The sequence below is a fragment of the Periplaneta americana genome, chromosome 12 (assembly GCF_040183065.1).
Source record: "Periplaneta americana isolate PAMFEO1 chromosome 12, P.americana_PAMFEO1_priV1, whole genome shotgun sequence".
Lineage (NCBI taxonomy): Eukaryota > Metazoa > Arthropoda > Insecta > Blattodea > Blattidae > Periplaneta > Periplaneta americana.
In genome coordinates, this window is record NC_091128.1 from 80976450 (window position 1) to 80996821 (window position 20372).

The 20372-nt window shown below is 33.6% G+C and overlaps 1 protein-coding gene across 1 annotated transcript in view; it reads right to left on the reverse strand.

Annotated features, from left to right (window-relative positions):
* The window catches only part of LOC138710609 (retinol dehydrogenase 12-like), a 101679-nt gene that overhangs the window by 23756 nt on the left and 57551 nt on the right, over positions 1 to 20372 (reverse strand). Inside the window, exon 3 of the mRNA XM_069841613.1 lies at positions 18006 to 18209. Within this exon, the coding sequence (XP_069697714.1) occupies positions 18006 to 18209 (204 nt within the window). The remainder of the gene's footprint in view (positions 1 to 18005; positions 18210 to 20372) is intronic.

The window sequence follows — 20372 nt, forward strand, 5'->3', positions numbered from 1 at the left end:
GCTGTCCGATACTACCCGACTCTCCCCTACTTGCATCACGAATGCAGTAATTTTAGTGGAGTTGTAGAGTTTACTTAATTTTTGCAAACATTTAAAAACAATAATTAACAGTGCAATTTAGGTGAAATTGCAGTGGTAAGTATCCAATTTATAATTATTACTATATTGAACGTCTCTAAAAATAATATGTCAAAAGCCTAAAGCAGTAAAATCAATATGTCACTTAAGCGGTAAGAAGAGTGAAATTGTTATGTGTGTTAGGTTGGGAATACGTAATGTGGAATTTTAGACTTTCCGCGGGTTGGTTTTGTGCGGAAACCAAGCAAATGCGCACGATCTCGCACAAAAAATATTTAAATAGAAATAAGAAATTATTTGCATTATATTGTTTCTCAAATATAACTGTTTCGAGTAACAGAAATATTATTTTTGTTTGCATTAATTAATAGGCAGTGTTGTATACAATAAATGTTATAATAATAGCAGTAATAACATAATAGTAAATAAATATTACCCTTTAATTCTGATAGGCCTTACAAGAAAACGAGCTCTTTTATAGAAGACACAAATCAACTCCTTTACACAATTGGAAATTTCCAGTGGCCCATACTAGTGTCGTGTTATGTTTGAACTTGAGAGAAATATCAAGATACTACAAACTTCGCCTTACTCCATAGGCATCCTAACAATACGTAGAAATGAAGTATTCCCTCTCCTACGCAGTGTTTTTGCTTTAGTTCGCCTACTGGCCGCCGGCAATCATTCGTGCAGCGAGTAATATGTAAACTACAATAACCAAGCCCGTTGAAAACCGCTGAGAGGCCTTATGTTGGGTTCATGTTTGTCGAGTCTGTAGAATCGAAGCTCTCTTTGCGTTTATTCAATCTTTCCCCTACTTTAGGGTACGTGCAAGACCAGCCAGGCTCCATCTTGTACACCCCGACTCTCTGCCCAACTACCAACTAGGTTACGAGCGACCAATTCGGTAACGAACCATGCTCCGTCTTGTATAACTTATTTTATTTCAAGGAGTGCAGTTCGGTGTTCAAATAAGCCACCGAACTGCACTCCTTGAAATAAAATAAGGTATACGTACCTTTACATATGTTCGGTGCCTTTCTCCTTAGTTCGTCCTCTCCCTGCGTCGTTATGCTTTAGCTGCATAAGGATATCAGGCACATATCTCGCGAAGTTACGCACAGTAACGAGTGTAGGTAATTTTTCTTGTTATTAATATGACTAGACATTCACAAAAATGTACGCATAAATAAATCAAACTAAATATATTAAAAAAAAAAGCGCATATGTTCATAGTACCGACTAGTATTGAACAACGTTCAAACATGAGAGAGGAAACCAAGACATTATAAATTTCGTCTCATTCCATATGAAATTCTAAACGCAAGATATGTGCTCAAATCTTTAAGCAGTTTAAAATAGTGTCCCGCAATGTTCGAACATGATAGAGACAACCAAGACATTACAAACTTCGTCTTATTTTATATGAAAAATTAAAAACTAATCACAAGATCCATTCTAAAACATGAAATGGTGGGAGTGAAGAGTGGAGGACTGCGAATATTTTTATAACAAGGTGGAACAAATACAACAGGTCTTCTTCTGCAGACGAACCATCGACTAATGTCGAACTTCGTCATACTCGATTAACTTGAATCGAACATGGCGCCTGTAATGCATGTCGCTAATACTTCGTTATCAGTATAGTGACACAAATTGGTCTATTGTTACCAAGCAACTGTGATTTATTTGAATATTATATCAAGAATGTAATTATAGCTGATATCTGTCGGTAATTGGTATAGTAACAACTGTCATGTATTTTTAAAATAATGATGTGATGTATATATATGTATGTTATTTTTGTCGACATATTTTTGTAATAAGAATTAACTCTCCTTGCATCTAAATAAAACTTCACAAGTCGTGTTCTAAAATCCTTACTCAGCTAAAAGCACAAAGGGATGAGGAGGGATGCTATGAGAGGCCAGCAAACTTCAAGAGTACAGATCATACAAGGCGCAAGGTTCGAGCGGGCTGGACAGATCCGCTTCTTCAAAGCAGATTTCGGTTCTAGCCACGCTCGACAAACTTGAACCGAACATAGAGCTTGAACTGAACGACACTAGCCCATATCTTAGTGAACTCATTGAAATTTACAGATATAAGAACTCAATTAATTAAAAAATAACAAATTTGAATTTTCTTTACGCCACTGATACTGACAAACCTGAGAAAGCACTGGCTATTCACCGTCCTTTTTTTCCCGAATATTCTGGTAGCGATACACTGAACTTCTCCTTTATAGCTGGAAAGTCAAAGCGAAACATCATCCGTTCCATGGCAAAGTCTAAACTCGTGGACAAAAACTACACCACTTCTGTAGTGACACTGAACACTTTTATGAAACAGTTGTATATGACATATTTACTTTCTTTAAAGTGCTTTTAAATACGATGTGTTTCTTTGTAATCGGATCTGTAATTTAAAAGTGATATTCAATGAAATTTATATTTTTTAATGCGGGATATCCACGGTGTCCACATGTTTGACTATTTCTAGCTATGCATGGCGGTAACAATATGTAATATCGACCTATGTTTAGGGTGAGTAACTAGGTGTACTTAATCCTATATTACTTGCGCAGGAGACATTTTTCAAGTTACAAGCCATTACAGAAATCTATGCAAGGTTAAAGAAATGTGATTTCGTGAGAATGACCGACATACAGATGGATAAATAACAATAACAATACTTACAGGATATCGTCATGTGTTTATATACAGTAGGCCTATAAATTTTGTTAACATAAACTAAAATATACAGAAGATTGTGGTATTTCAAAATACTAGTTTTCAATCAATTCAGTTGTTTCAAAAACGAAATTTTAAGTCTGTTTCAACAGACAAGGCCAGTTTTACTAATGGTCTCGAGAAACTTTAGTAGGCATGCGATTTTCTTGCGTGACTCAACTGAAGATTAAACTAGCGATGCGACAGAAAACTCTCAGAAGAATACTTTCATTTCTTTGCACGCTATTTTCAGCTTTGTCTTTTGCTTGCAAGTTTGTTAATTAAGGTTTCGTATTCGGTGTACAGCAGTAGACAAATAACGCTCTAAAACGATGTGCCTGACCCTGCCAGTAATACTTTCGAACGCCACGTATATTTTAAATCTTTGTCTTTCTGTGTGTTTGTAGAGAGAATCGAATATCTGATACTTTTATTACATCAAAGAGTCTGGCTTCTATTGGAAGGCAGCTGAGAGCATAGGCATTGCATTTCAATACATAACGAAGACAGAGAAACATACAAGCAGTAAATTATATTTAAATGGTGCGTTCAAATAACTTCTTAAAATTAAGTTTTACAAACTATAAATCTTAAAAAAAGAGAGTCGAATTGTTTTCTATTTTTCAGTATTTATTTGATCCCATTTTTAATATGACATCATCAAGTCACCAATAGAACTGTACAATCATTTACTTATTTATTTATTTATTTATTTATTTATTTATTTATTTATTTATTTATGTCTGTAATGGAGTACTGAACTCAATGACAATAAAGATTATTATCATTATTTTTATTATTACTATTATTACTATTATAATTATAATCTCCAATCTCATTGGAGAGGAACAAATGGGATTTCGTAAAGGAAGGTCATCCACAGATGGATATTTTACAATGAAACTATTATTAGAAAAATACAAAGAATTTAATATTGATACACATATGACTTTTGTGGATTTCAAGAAAGCCTTTGATACAGTAGACAGATCAAGGATATTACAAATTTTAGTAGACGACAATGTTCCACAACAGTTTATCCACAATATTCATAACATATATAACCAAAATAAAATAGCAATTAAACAAGATGGTAAGCTATCATTTTGGACACCCATCAATACTGGTGTAAGACAAGGATGCTGATTATCACCCATTCTCTTTATTATTTATATGAACTGAATAATAAAGAGTGGAAGCAAACTCGCCATGGATATATACAAATTAACAGATACCTTAAATTGGGTTCAATTCTCTTTGCAGATGATTTGGTATTATTAGCACTTTCAGAAGACGACCTCCAAAGGTCAATATATAATTTGCAGCAAGTAGCAGCCAAATACAATATGGAAATTTCAACAGATAAAACAAAAATAATGACATTCTGTGGGAAATACCCAATACAAAGTAAAATTTGTCTCTTTAATAAAATATTAGAAAGATGTAATAGTTTCCCATATTTAGGTTACAGTCTTTCCATTTCGGAGAATTGAACATATCATAGAAAATTAATAAATACACAAGAATTATGGGAATTATAAATAGTGTGATGAAACCATTCTTGGTTCAGAAACACACCCGCATACGTCTCTACAACACATTGGCACGACCGATGCTCAGATATGGCAGCGAAACATGGACACTGAGGAAAGCAGATAAAAGCAGAATAACGGCTTGTGAAATGCGATTCATGCGAAGAACAGCGGGCTAAACTAAATGGGATCTGAAAAGAAATTGTGAAATTTTAATGGAACTAAAAACTCAACCAGTTTTAGATTACATTGTTCAGTCTAATTGGAAACATCATTTGGAAAGAATGAGACTCCCAAAGGCAATTTATGATTCTGTACCACATGGCCAAAGATCTGTGGGTCGTCCTGCTAAGAGATGGCGTGAAAATTTTATGTGAGACCGTAACAGGCCTTGTGGCCTAACACTTGTCAGGCAAAACAACAACAATTTTTATTTATTTATTTATTTACTTATTTATTTATTTATCTATTTATTATTTATTTATTTATCTATTTATTTATTTATTATTTATTTATTTATTTATTTATTACTTATTTATTTATTTATTTATTTATTTATTTATTTATTTATTTATTTATTTATTTATTTATTTATTTATTTATTTATTTGTGCTAAGTTAAGTTAAACACAAGGTCCGTCTATGCTTATCTGTTTCTTATACATTTTAGATTCAAGACAGTAACTGTTTCGTGCGCCCACGTCCACACTTCGCTTTGCGAAAACTTGCAACAAGATTTTGTACTTCAGTTCCTGTAGCTATCATATTGTGATTATACACTACTTCATAGTTTCTAAGTATTTCTGCATAAAACATAACATTTCATTACATTGTACCATTGTATTTCGTACCTTTTAAACTTGTCCATTTGACTTCCCAATATTTTCCCACTATACGATTTGCTTATTAATATGACAACTATACACAATTCTCATACAAAGTTTATTATTGCAGTTGTGTGCAATCTCCGTATAAGCAACTACACTGGAATCATATGAATTCCCATTCTCTGCCATAGACTGTTCAACACAACGTAGTTTATACTTCATTTTAATATTTTACTTATATAACAGTTTATACTTGCATTTTTATCAATGTTTTAAATTTTTTTAAGTTTTTAAATTTCACATTTGTATTGTTTCACAACAGATGTTTGCACTTTGTTCAATTTTAACAGTGTTTCATTTGCATTAGATTAGACACATGTATATTTAAACAGATGTATTTATGTATTCATTGACATAAATTCTGAAGATGACTCAATCGAGTCGAAAACGTTAAATATTTATTAAACAAAATGTGTACAAATAACTTCTAGTTAATTGTTTCAAACAGATAAGTAGAGACGAACCTTGTGTTTAACTTAACTTAATATAGCAGCTTATCGGATTTCCATTATGGCATTTAAATGTATGTATTTGTGTGTTTCTTTCTTTATTTATTTATTACATATTTATTTATTACTTATTTGATAATTAATTAATTGATTTATATAATTATATCCATCCATCCATCCATCCATCCATCCATCCATCCATCCATCCATCCATCCATCCATCCATCCATCCATCCATCCATCCATCCATCCATCCATCCATCCATCCATCCATCCATCCATCCATCCATCCATCCATCCATCCATCCATCCATCCATCCATCTATCTATCTATCTATCTATCTATCTATCTATCTATCTATCTATCTATCTATCTATCTATCTATCTATCTATCTATCTATCTATCTATCTATCTATCTACCTATTTATTTATTTAGCCATCCATTCACTTATTTATTAATTAATTTATTTTTATATTTATCTATCTACCCATCCATCCATACATCCATCCAGCCATCCATTCATCAATCCATGTATTTATTTACTTAATTACTTATTTATTTGCTTGCTTATTTGTTTGCTTGCTTCCCTATATTCCTAGTTAGGCTACCAATTTCCCTATTTACCTATACATTCATTCATACATTCATTTATTTATTTAATATTCATTCAGTCATTCATTCATTTATATTAGCGGAGTTAAAGCCTGTTACACCCCACCAGATCACAAAATACACAAGCAGTGGACCAAGCACAAGTCTTTGTCAAGATCAGAAAAATGTAAAATAGTTTAAGAGAAGGCTCATGTTCTATTTGTAATTACGTAGATTTAACGAGGAGATTTTGAGGAGACTGTGCTTTTGCTGATAGAAGAAATGTAGAAGATCAAAGGTATAATAAATAATTAATCCATGATAGGACTGCTGCTGAGGTGCCGAGTTTTGCTGTGCTGGTTACTTTGAAGATCGAGTTTTGTGGCACAACCAACAGCCCTACAACAACAAAAAGATGCTATCTTCCAAGAAAGAGGAACATTCCAAGAAAATGTCAGCAAAGCTGTGCATGGTACCCCAGAAGGAATGGTGGTTGTTGAACGAGAGAACAACGGGAATATTTCTAGTGTTTGTGAAAAGGAAACTCCGCTGTTTGTCCAACACAGTCGTGTTTCTTATTTTTTCTAACTAAAACATTTAAATAATTATTATGAAGTGATTTTTGATATAGATAGATGGATGGATAGATAGATAGATAGATAGATAGATAGATAGATAGATAGATAGATAGATAGATAGATAGATAGATAGATAGATAGATAGATAGATAGATAGATAGATAGATAGATAGATAGATAGATAGATAGATAGATAGATAGATAGATAGATAGATAGATAGATAGATAGATGGGTGGGTGGGTGCGTGGGTGGGTGGGTGGGTGGGTGGGTGGGTAGTTAGATAGATAGATAGATAGATAGATAGATAGATAGATAGATAGATAGATAGATAGATAGATAGATAGATAGATAGATAGATAGATAGATAGATAGATAGATAGATTAGATAGATAGATTAGATAGATAGATTAGATAGATAGATTAGATAGATTAGATAGATAGATTAGATAGATAGATTAGATAGATAGATTAGATAGATAGATAGATAGATAGATAGATAGATAGATAGATAGATAGATAGATAGATAGATAGATAGATAGATAGATAGATAGATAGATAGATAGATAGATAGATAGATAGATAGATAGATAGATAGATAGATAGATAGATAGATAGATAGATAGATAGATAGATAGATAGATAGATAGATAGATAGATAGATAGATAGATAGATAGATAGATAGATAGATAGATAGATAGATAGATAGATAGATAGATAGATAGATAGATAGATAGATAGATAGATAGATAGATAGATAGATAGATAGATAGATAGATAGATAGATAGATAGATAGATAGATAGATAGATAGATAGATAGATAGATAGATAGATAGATAGATAGATAGATAGATAGATAGATAGATAGATAGATAGATAGATAGATAGATAGATAGATAGATAGATAGATAGATAGATAGATAGATAGATAGATAGATAGATAGATAGATAGATAGATAGATAGATAGATAGATAGATAGATAGATAGATAGATAGATAGATAGATAGATAGATAGATAGATAGATAGATAGATAGATAGATAGATAGATAGATAGATAGATAGATAGATAGATAGATAGATAGATAGATAGATAGATAGATAGATAGATAGATAGATAGATAGATAGATAGATAGATAGATAGATAGATAGATAGATAGATAGATAGATAGATAGATAGATAGATAGATAGATAGATAGATAGATAGATAGATAGATAGATAGATAGATAGATAGATAGATAGATAGATAGATAGATAGATAGATAGATAGATAGATAGATAGATAGATAGATAGATAGATAGATAGATAGATAGATAGATAGATAGATAGATAGATAGATAGATAGATAGATAGATAGATAGATAGATAGATAGATAGATAGATAGATAGATAGATAGATAGATAGATAGATAGATAGATAGATAGATAGATAGATAGATAGATAGATAGATAGATAGATAGATAGATAGATAGATAGATAGATAGATAGATAGAGATTTCTTTCCTGGGAGTTTAAAATTAAATCTATACATATCTAGTATTAAAACACATTGCAGTCTAAAGTTATAAATAGGGGTGTGATTTTTTGGTATTAACGATATACGCGAAATGTGTTAAAAATTTAATTTTATGCTCGACCATGCCGAAATATAGTAATTATACACCTGGTAGCAATCCTTTAATGCATGTCATTAAAGTACACCTACTCATTAAAGTACAGGTGTTCAGCCAATGACAACTCAGCTTACAGGTGTTCAGCCAATGACAAGTCAGCTTTGTACCGTTATAAAACCGCAAGTATCGATTATTCTCGGATATGCAATCGAAAGAGAATTAGCGAAAAGTCACGGAGGCTGGAAATCCAATACTGTCGCAGAAGGTTATGTTCTGTTACTATAATAATTAGCGTTAATTGTAAATAATATTCAAATAAATTCAATTTGTCATCTCGTTTTTCAATGTCGAATTCAATAATCAAGGTTATATCAAGTTTAACTGGATTACATCAAGGTCAATGACATTACTGTTCCTCGGAAAAAATCAATACTTTCGCGTCTGCGCACATCTCACAATTCACGACCTAGAACAAGGTCGCTTCCGATCTTGTCAGATACAAATAAAATGTATACATCTGAATAATTTCAAGTTAGAAATGTGGTCGAGCATAAAAAGTCGTATGAAACTCGCCTATAATGGTAATTAAGAAGCTCGTATGAAAATTATGAAACTCGCTTGCGCTCGTTTCATAAACATCCATACTCGCTTCTTAATTACTATCATTATAGGCTCGTTGCATAATGTACTATTATGCAAGTCCAAAATTAAGAGAAATATACTCGCGAATTTTTGCCAAAATTAATAGAAATCTACAATGTTACTTGATAATCATGATATTTTCAACAAAAATCAGGTTATACGGATAATTCGCACTGAAAATGACTCTTCCGAATGAAACGTGAACATTTTCTTCATTATAAAATATATATGGGCATTTCTACATATTTGATCGTTCAGTTTTACATGCATGTGGGATTTGACAACGATGTACGCATAGTTTCAGGGACTACTTGGAGTTAGTAGCGCAAGCAGACAACGGTCATTTCTCTTTCCCACAACAACTGCCTTCGTGAGATCAATAAGGCAGTGCAATCACCCCCTCACAGTCGAATGAAATTGAAACATGAATTTAATTAATTATGCAAACAATTTTCTGTTAGTTTCAAAGAGATTGTTTCAATAATTAATTTAAAAAAATGTCATTTCATTATTATCTGCGATTATTTAGGATGCGTAATTGCCTATTTTTACGAAATATTAACCGAAATTAAAACGAAATCAAGATAAAATAATTACCATAAAATCATACCCCTAGTTATAGGGATATAAGGAATAAAACAGGCATCATATGATATCAGAGCAGTGTCTCATAGATATCCGCAGCCCCACTCGTAACGCAATGATGAACATTTCGTGCAATTCGACAGACTAAACAGAAATGGAGGGTCCAACAGAGCCGCTTGCAATTTCCGCAGCTTAATGAATCCCTTAAGGATCAAGAGACCTGGCTCTATTTACACGTCTTTCGTAACGATATTCAGTTCCACTCATTCCCCATACTCTAACCATTATAACGGATTCTGTTGCTACCGGAAACTTTATTTTTCAAGTCGTGCATTTTGTAGAGTGTAGAACATGAGGTGCCGTTTGGGACAATTATCACAATCAACATCGTTATCACCAGATTTCAAGAATCAAATGGTTTAACACTAGCACGTCAACTTTATGTAGGAGAAATTTAAAAGTAATGTTGAATTTAAAGTTCAGATAAGTTGAATAATATATGTTAAGGAAAATTATATTACAATTTCAGTCAACAACTTATCAGAGTGGTACAAAAACAAGTTTTGTTACAATATTCACATTATAATTCTTGGTTGTATCCACAAATATTTTCGATTTTACAGAAAATCATCATCAGGTGGAAAAGCATACAGAACAAATAACACTCTACAAAAACATCTCAACACACAAACAACACAAACAAACAAATACAACTACACAGGCGTATACAAACTCAAATGTAACACCTGCAACAACTTCTACATAGGACAGACAGGCAGATCATTTCAAACACGTTACAAAGAACACATCACAGCCATAACAAAATTACAGAACACCTCCACATATGCAAAACACATCACAAATGCCAACCACACCTACAGAGACATCAACACAGATATGGAAATACTGCACATCCAACCAAAAAGCCAGAAACTCAACACACTAGAACAATATGAAATATACAGACACACGAAAACACACCCCAACGATATTCTCAACACACAACTCAATTTCAAAACACATACACTCTTTGACTCTGCACTACGAACGCACCCACACAGGAAACAAGAGGCGCCAAGACCAACAACGACCAGTTCCGAAGATGACCGAAAATAGGTCGAAACATGTTAACAATGTATGTTAATAATATTTAACACAAGAAAGTTCTTATCATACATATTCCGAATAAATTAGACAAATTGAACATAAGTGAAATATAAAAATATAAAGCATACATAATGAATGAAACAGTATAGGAAGATTATCATATGTCAAAATATTAAAACAATTTATAAAATTCAATGAAAACATGCATTCAGGAGGTGATACATACACATATATATCTTTTGGATTTTAATGATTGCAAGAATATAAATGTAAGATATATGTATGTTGAGAGTTAAAATTTATGATGCCACATTCTGATGGTGGTTGGAAACTGAAGTTCTATGATTCTTAGTAAATGGCAACAAGACGAAGACCATGGTCGTAGAAAGGAAAGTAAAGAAGGTAAACTTGCGAATTCTAAATGAGACAGTAGAGCAAATGGACAACTTTAAATACTTGGGGTGTAGTATAAGCAGTAACATGAGCTGCAGCAAAGAAGTCAAAAGGAAAATAGCAATGGCCAAGGAAGCTTTTAATATAAAAAGGAGCATCTTCTGCGGACTTCTGGAGAAAGAACTAGGAAGAGAATAGGGAAGTGTCTTGTGTGGAGTTTAGCATCGTATGGAGCAGAAATATGGACATTACGACGAAGTGAAGAGAAGCGACTGGAAGCATTTGAAATGTGGCTATGGAGAATGATGGAGCGTGTGAAGTGGACAGACAGAATAAGAAACAAGCTGTTTTGGAAAGAGTGGATGAAGAAAGAATGATGCTGAAACTTACCAGAAAGAGGAAAAGGAATTGGTTTGGTCACTGCCTTCTGAAGGATGCACTGAAAGGAATAGTGAACGGGAGTAGAGTTCGGGATAGAAGAAGATATCAGATAATAGAAGACATTAAGAATGCATGAGGAGACAAAGTGGAAGGCAGGAAATAGGAAGGACTGGAGAAGGCTGAGTGTGCCGTGAAAGACGTGACGTTAGGCAGAACATTATGAATGAATGAATGAAATACAGTTATTCTTTAAGTGCATCACCAATGATTCACTTTAAGTAATTGTCGAGTCGTCTTATCGTTTAGTTCTCAATTTGGTTTAAGTCTGGTACGTTGTCGTTCGAAGCTAGAACGTGGAGTACGCTTTTAGATCTCCAATGTTTGTTTAAATCTGGGTTGTAATTATCAAAACTATAAATTAATGGGTTATTATTGTTGTACGATTTTGTGTATGTACAGAAGGTTTGATTAGAAATATATTTTTCTATTGTGAATTAATCTAACAGGAGTTACTCTGGAAAGTCCAGTGATGAATATAAATCTTAGTACTTTGTTTTGGTGTAACTGTATCTTTTTAAGAACTGTAATTGGTGCGCGCCCCCAAGCAGGACAAGCATACATTATTACAAGTCTAATTAAAGTTTTGTACAAGGTTAGGGCTGCACGAATGTTTAAGTTTCGACTTTTATTTAAAACTGGGTAAAGCTCCACCATTCTAGCATGGGCAAGTCTGAGTTTGTGTCCTACATCTTCCGCGAATATAAGGCGTTTGTCTCGCGTTATTCCTCGATACTTAACTGAAAATTTCCACTCGATTTGTAATCCATTTATAACTAACTTTGTCTGATTTATTCCTGGCCTATTATATTTATTTTTCTACTAAATACAATTGCTTGGGTTTAAGATGATTTGAAGGACAAAATTCGAACCGAATTTAATAAGTCCCACGGACCATGCTGCAGATGGTGATGGAAAGTGTGAAATATCGTGAAAGATTTGAGTCAGGCCTGGTAGAACTCATCTGAGTGGTTAGTTTCAAGAAATGAATGTAAAACTAAATTTAATGGTATATTTTAAGGTATATTTTCAATTTGGTGTTTAAAATTATTCTGCAATTGAATCGGTCATTTGTAAAACCACATAGTCACAGAAAATAAGCTTCGAGAAAAATAGAAAAAACTATCTATAGTTAATGGATTTTCTGTTAGATCTGTGACATTTTTACAGGAGAACCATACATTAGTATGTCTGATTACAAAAGCATTGTATCTTAATTATCTCATTTCATATCACCTTAAAATATTTTTTTTTAATTTGTTGGACTGATGTTTTTTTAACACTTAAATTAACAATGTATCCTATAGGATACAACAAGCTAATAGACTATCTTAATATATAAAATTGAATGTGGGTAAGTATGTATGTATGTATGTATGTATGTATGTATGTATGTATGTATGTATGTATGTATGTGTATGTTCCCTATACAAATCTACACGCTTTGACCGATATGTGCCAAAGTTTGCACATTTAACCTTCATAACCAGGAGAAGAACATAGGCTACATTAAAATTGTGCAAATGGAAGTTAAATTAATTAAAATTGTAAAAAATAAAAATAAATAGATCAAATATTCACGTATAATATTAAAATGCAACATCTTCTACAGTCAATTGTTTTTTTATTATTGTCTGTTGTATTCAACATCAACTTTCACGAGGCCATGGAAATTTTAACACGAATTAAATTATATTGTTGTTATATATCATGAAGGCTAAAACTAGATAATTCATGCAATAACTATCTTTACGCAGTCCAGGACCGTAATTCCTCGATGCAGTTTTGTAGATAGTGAGCAGACTGTTTTATACAACTGAATTCTAGAATTCTTTGAAACTACAAGGTTTGCAACCACATAATTTACTTAATATTGAATAACCAGAAGTACTATTGCGAAATATTGACCCACCAAAATTATGCACGAATAAGAATTGGTGTGAAAAACTCATACGAAACGTAATAGAATTGGCAATATTAACTGCAAAAATAAAAGGAGAGGTTTTTATTCCACGTACTGCTAGGATACTCATTCAATTTTAAGCAACTGCAATTTCAATGCCGCTAGCATTTGTAATGGCCATATTAAAAAGAAGCTCAAGGACAGTCGTTCAAAGTTGCAGACATTAACTTAAAAACTGCGTGTTTTTCACATCCTCGCTATATTTTATACAAAGAAGTGGGGGAAAAAAGATTTTACACATATCAATAAGCAATTCAATGGTACTTTTGTCATGTATGTGAATGTATATAACCCCACTAAAATAGCACTATATTAATTCTCAAAATATTGTTGTTCACGTCCGAAAACGTGTTGCTGCGAAATTATATCTGTATAATCACGTTGCAAATTTAGTATGTTAATCGTTGTGGAAATAAAAATCTCTTAATTTCTAAAATACCGGTAGGCCTATATGTTTCTCAGAATATTAGTCTTTATGTTAAAAAACGACATTGCGAGTTTATATTGTATCTGTATTCTGTGTATAAAATTAGAATTAATATAATATGTTCTGAATTTATGAGATACAGTTTCAAGTTATATTAAAAAAAATGGGTAGGCCTATGATATAAGTGGGTGTACAGCGATCAAGAGGTAAAAAATCTTCCAATATAAATTATATTATATATGTATACTGTATATTGGTCGATGCTGAAACTGATCAGAAAGAGGAGAAGGAATTATATTTTCGTTGGGTTTTACTTTGTTTATAGTTTGATTTTTCTATTACTTTATTTGTATTTCTGGTGGTGTGGAAGAGAAGGCATAAATAAACACAAGTGAATAAAACAAATATATAAATAAGTAACAACAAATAAATACATAAAAACAAATAACTATATAAATTGAAAACAACAGTTTAACGTCAGGCACATGATGAAATGTTTTCTTTTCGGTGCATGATTTACAACCCTGAGTTAATCCTGGAAGACATTTGGCTAAGGAGTCCATTAATTCATGTAGTGACGTTAAGTAAAGATTCATCTTTATGGGTAAGGAAAGCTTAGTAAAGAAATTCGTTTTGGTTGACTGTAGTTAGGTTTCCGAGATTTCCGAAAATGTAATAAACAGTTTAATTAAAAATAGAAGCAGAAAGGAAAACCCGGGCAGCTAGTATGCTATAATTTTAATAGAACAATAGAAAAAAACTCGCAGGAAAATTAAATTTCACAATACTATAATATTGTACAACATATAAATTATGGACATTGCGATAGTTGTTTTCTTTACAGTCCGACCCGGTTTAATAAACTAGTGTGAGAAATGAAGTTTTGCCAATTTAAGGAGGTTTTTTTTACTGCATTTCTCTAATGTTAATGGATGCCTTAAGGATTCAAAAGTTAATAAAAAGGATTGTTGTGTCGTCTTTTTGGACATTTCTAAGGCGTTGGATATGTCATCAACACATTGAACAAACCCTCAATGCTATGCCTATATCTCCAAAACTCAAGATGCTTATAACATCGCTTTTAATGGGAAATTCTACTACTATCACTATTAATAAAACTACAAAGACAACCCCTATAATGATCAAGCAAAGAGTTGCACAGGGGGCTCCACTCTCACCAATTCTATTTAATGTTGCCATTGACTTTGTGATGAAGGAATTAAGCGAAAGTAATATCTCTGGAGAATATGGATACAATATATCACCCCAATTAAATAATCTTTCCATTCTTGCATTTGCGGATGATCTAGTATTATTGTGTAAAAATAAATCTGCCGCTCAATATTCAACATCGCTGACTATGAATTCTTTAGCTAGAATTGGTCTTGAAGTAAACCCGTATAAAAGTAATGTTATACAACTACGTAAAGGATGTCTCTGCTCTGATTCCCTTACCTTGATCGATGGACAAGAAATATCTTGCATCAAATCAGATGAAGTTATAAGATATCTTGGCATTACTTTTAATGATGAAATAAAATTTAATGCGGCGGAACTAATTGAAAAACTGACAAAAAATCTTAGTCAGCTGGTCACTTCACCTTTACTTATGCCGGACCAAAAGATAAATATATTAGATCAATATATCTGGCCTCAGTTAGTTTACCCCTTCCAATGTGCTCCTTTAAAAGATCTTAAAGTGAAATTTCTACCTGATATTGACAAGTTAATTCGCAGTGCTGTTAAGGAAATAATTAACATTCCTACTGACACCCCGAATGCTATGTTGTATGCACCAAGAAGATTGCGAGGTTTACGAGTCTTTAAAGCCCAGTGGGAAGCTTACCTTCAGCACTTAAATATTTGTCAAAGACTTTTACACGTTGACAACTCTCATGTAGCAGCCACTCGAAATCTTCCAAACGAAATTGAACATTGCATCAAACAATTACCAATTACCTTCGATTGCTCTGAACGTATTTCTTCTCAAAAAACTAAGAAAAACATTGCGTGAAGATTCTCTTCATCAATGGAGAAAATTGAAAAGTAAAGGTTTGGGAGTTGTTTTCTATTCTCACTGGAAGAAAGGTAATTCGTGGATCTCAACCAAAAAGGGACATTCGAGGAGTCAGTGGACGGAAGCCATTAAGATGAACTGTAATACAATATCTGTACGTACTCTCCCTGGTAGAACTCTTGACTCAACCCGTTGCAGAAGATGCGACGAGCAAGAAACGCTTCCTCACGTCTTGGGTTTCTGCCATCATGGATAATTGCTCCAAATCAACAGACATAATACGGTTCGTTCTCTCATCGCATCTTCAACCCGCAGAATGCTTCCTATGAGGTTTATGAGGACGTTGGTTGCATCTCTTCTGATGGCTCTACTAGACGTGCTGATATCATCATAATTGGTCGGCAGAAGGATAAGGGTGTAATTCTTGATCCCACAATCCGTTTCGAAATGCATGAGCAACAGCCACAAGAGGTGTGTCGTGAAAAACAAGTCATCTATGAGCCTTGTTGTCAGCATCTTGGAGCAAAATAGCACATCACACATTGGACAGTTTTTGGGCTCATGTTCGGTGCCCGTGGCACGATCCCACGAGAAACTTTAAAGCAACTTAAACAATTTAAAATTTCTGATGCAACGATTGATGCCATAGGATCTCACGTTTTAAAATCATCCTTAGCTATAATCAGTAATCATTTGTACCCAACAAACTTTTATTGTAAATGATTTCCTATGTTTTCTTATCATTTATCTTAATGTGTTTTTTCTTTCCAAGTGTCACAAAATTGCTTTTTAATTATTATTCTTTATGAATTGATTAGTAGGCCGATCTATCGAACCCTTATTTAGGGCGGCTTTTTATAAAAATTATCTCAAGTGCCGATACTAACAACTCCAGTATTCTAACAAAATATGGAGTGAATTGTTTGTTGTAGCGTGAAATACATTATTATACAGTTTTCAATCAATTTATATTGTTATTTTTATTTTATATTCAAAATGATTCATATCATTCACAAATTAAATTCAAACTATCATACCCAACTTAAAAAAGTTATTCGCGAGTAATTAATTTTCATACCAGTGTGTCACATGTTTAATGGCAATGTGTGAGTACAGACATATCTTTAGTTCACAATAAGAAAATAACATGAATTGCATATTATCCCTCCAAAAAAGACGGTGTTTCTTGCTTTGGGATCTCTCTTCGGGGACTTGTTCTCTATATATCATGCACTTCTACAAGTCCTTGAAGGCACACAGGTACACATCTTGTTCATTTTTGGTTTAAAATGATTTATTTTTATTAAAATGTCTATTATATCTGTTACAGGTACTTTCATAGAACACTGTTGATTATTTTTTCTTCTACAGAACTCTTGGAACTACACTCACTGTCCAACACCTTGACAAATAAGTGCATGATAGTAAATGCGTCATGGCTGCACATGCGTTAAAGCCACGTGAGTCCGGGACAGATGTGGTTTTGAAAGAACTCAATATCTTAAGATTTTATAGAATGCTTAGTAATGATCGGACTCATGTTGTTTTGACTGGAACTAATACGTCTATCCATAGTGCTTCCTATAGTAACGGTAACTCATTTTCGTAAAAATGTGGACTCATGTGGTTTTACAAATGACCGATTCAATTAAAGTGTTGTTTTCCGAATCATAAGTCGTCTAATTGTTTCTGCCGGACCTTGTATTACTTCTGCCAATGCCCACCTCTGTTGTAAGTCTTAAGTCTTGGGTAAGATTTTCCAACAAAATCACGTTAATTTTATCGCAGTGTATAAGACGCCAGATTTTGAAAATACTATCAGAACATACATTCAGCGAGTAGCGCGAGTGATTTTCGATGACTACGTCAGGTTTTAATAGTAAAATTTTGCTTACGAATACTCCAAATCAAGGAAATGTATATGCACATCATCTTCGTACACAAACTTTATTTTACGTATAGTTACCTGCGTTGTTGACGAGGATGTGGATGCGTGTTTGGGTGTCCAGCAGGTGCTGGGCGCACTTTCGCACCGAGGCGAGGGACGCCAGGTCCAGCTGCACCACCTCCACCATACCTGCACCCTCAGAGCCCTTCGTCTGTAGGCGGATATCGGCAGCAGCGTCCTCTGCCTTCTTCATGTCCCTACACGCCATGATGACGCGAGCACCTGTAAAAGATAAAGAAAGTTATATTCGGTTTATGGATGATGTATTACCACTACCAAACACCCAACCCATCCACTTTCTGTCTCTTTTTTCTCTTCTTCCCCCCCTTTTTTTTCTTCTCCTTATCCTTACTTGTATTTTCATTCTAACTCGTAGATTTATCAGTATCTGTCTTCATAATTCTTCTCCATATTTGTCTTAATTTGTTATATTTGTTTACTGGTTTGGCATATTCTTCTACTTTTAATTTTCCTCCTATCTCTACTTCCCTTGTTTTCTCGTTTCCTTCTTACTCCTTCTGCATACTTTTCCTCTCCACACTGAATCCTAATTACTTAGGATAACGCCATCAATTAAAAAAATGGTTTACAACTGACCAGAATACGTACAGTAATATTGATCTTTTAGATATTGATCATTTGTAGTCTTTCCCATGCAATTGTACGTTTCAAAAGTTGTAATTGAGGGGTTATCTGGAAGAAGGGCTTAACTCAGAAAACATAATTTTGAGATAATCAACAAACACTATCTGTACCCTGCATCCCTTGCTGGAATATGACACTATTCGTATATATTGTAGGGTAATACGTTCTCTTGAGATTAAAATGAGTTCCATGGTTAATGTTTAAACAAGGTACGAGAACGAAGCATTCAATTTTTTTTAAATTACGCCCTTCTTTCATAGAAGAGGGTTGAAGATACTGCAATACTGTTAACCTTTCTATATTTCTATAGGAAAGGCTAGATATAGGTCTATAGTACAATGTATGTTCTACAAAACAAAAATATAGACTATGTAATATGCTCGTTTACTAACATTAAAAATAATTAATCCCACTTATTTCACGTTATCATTTTAACTGAAAGTACCTAGAATATAGACTTACAAACACTATACCACTTCAAGTGATCTAATAACCTAACATAAACAACATCTAGAATCTTGTGAGGCTTATTGGAGTGTTTGCCTCTAATATCTGTTATTACAGTATATATATATATATATATATATATATATATATATATATATATATATATAGTTTGTACATTTATCACTCGTTTCTTAGATATTTGAAACAATGACAGAATAAATGACTTTCATAAAAAAAACTTCTCAGTCATGATAATGTATACCCAAGAACATTCTCAGTGCTGTGGTTTTACAGTTGTTTGATGTTGCTTAATGGTCCTCCTCTCCAAATATCCCATAAGAAATGTATCCTGTTGGTTTTTGATTCCAATTTCTCAAAATCCTCAATGGAAAATGGCTTGTTCCTCTGTAGACATCTCATATTTCTTCTGGCAGCAACTGACTTAAATGTTTTGCTGCTAACCTGTCAGAAATATGGTCGTTCCTAAATGAATGACTGCTAGCCTGGATCTAACATTTTATAGCACTGCATACGCCTATATTATTACTAGGCTATTATTCATTCTCCATTGACAAAAATAAATAGTAATACTTTATTTTTTTCGTCCGCCGAGTTAGTTCTGTGGTAGCGTGTCTGCCTCCAGACTAGCCGGCCCGGGTTCGATTCTCAGTGGGGTCAGAAATTTTAGTATAAAATTTCTACCTCGGGACTAGGAGAGATGGTGGTGCACAACTTCTAATCACTAGATTGTGCACCAATATGCCTGGGTTAAATCCCAAATCTCTCCGCAGTGCATATGAAGAGAAGGCATATGTCACTGTTGATAGTGATTCGTCCGTCGGACGGGGACGTTTAGCCTTGCGGCCCCCTTGGTGCTATTCGACAGGAGTAGGCTACGTGCCGGCACCGGGTTTCCCCTTCTCCCTTCCTTATCTTCTTCATCATCATCATCGTCATCATCATCACTCATTCCCTACACTACACTTACAAGAACACTCACATATACACTCAACTAGTACACGACGTAACTCTTCACAGTTACACATCATGTACAGCGTGACCCGCCGAAGTGGTGTACAACTAGAAAATGGGTCACAGCCTGCCATCTATCCGCAGCATGCGGAACCCCAATCACGCAAGTGAAGTGGGCGGGCAATGGATACACACACACAAACTATTTTTTTCACCATTTTTCCTGACCTACTTGTGTAAACTTTGCCGTAATTTCGTCGTCGCTTGTCGATTGTCGATTGTTTCATAGTTTGTTAAACCGTTTCCGTTTTCTACCTTACC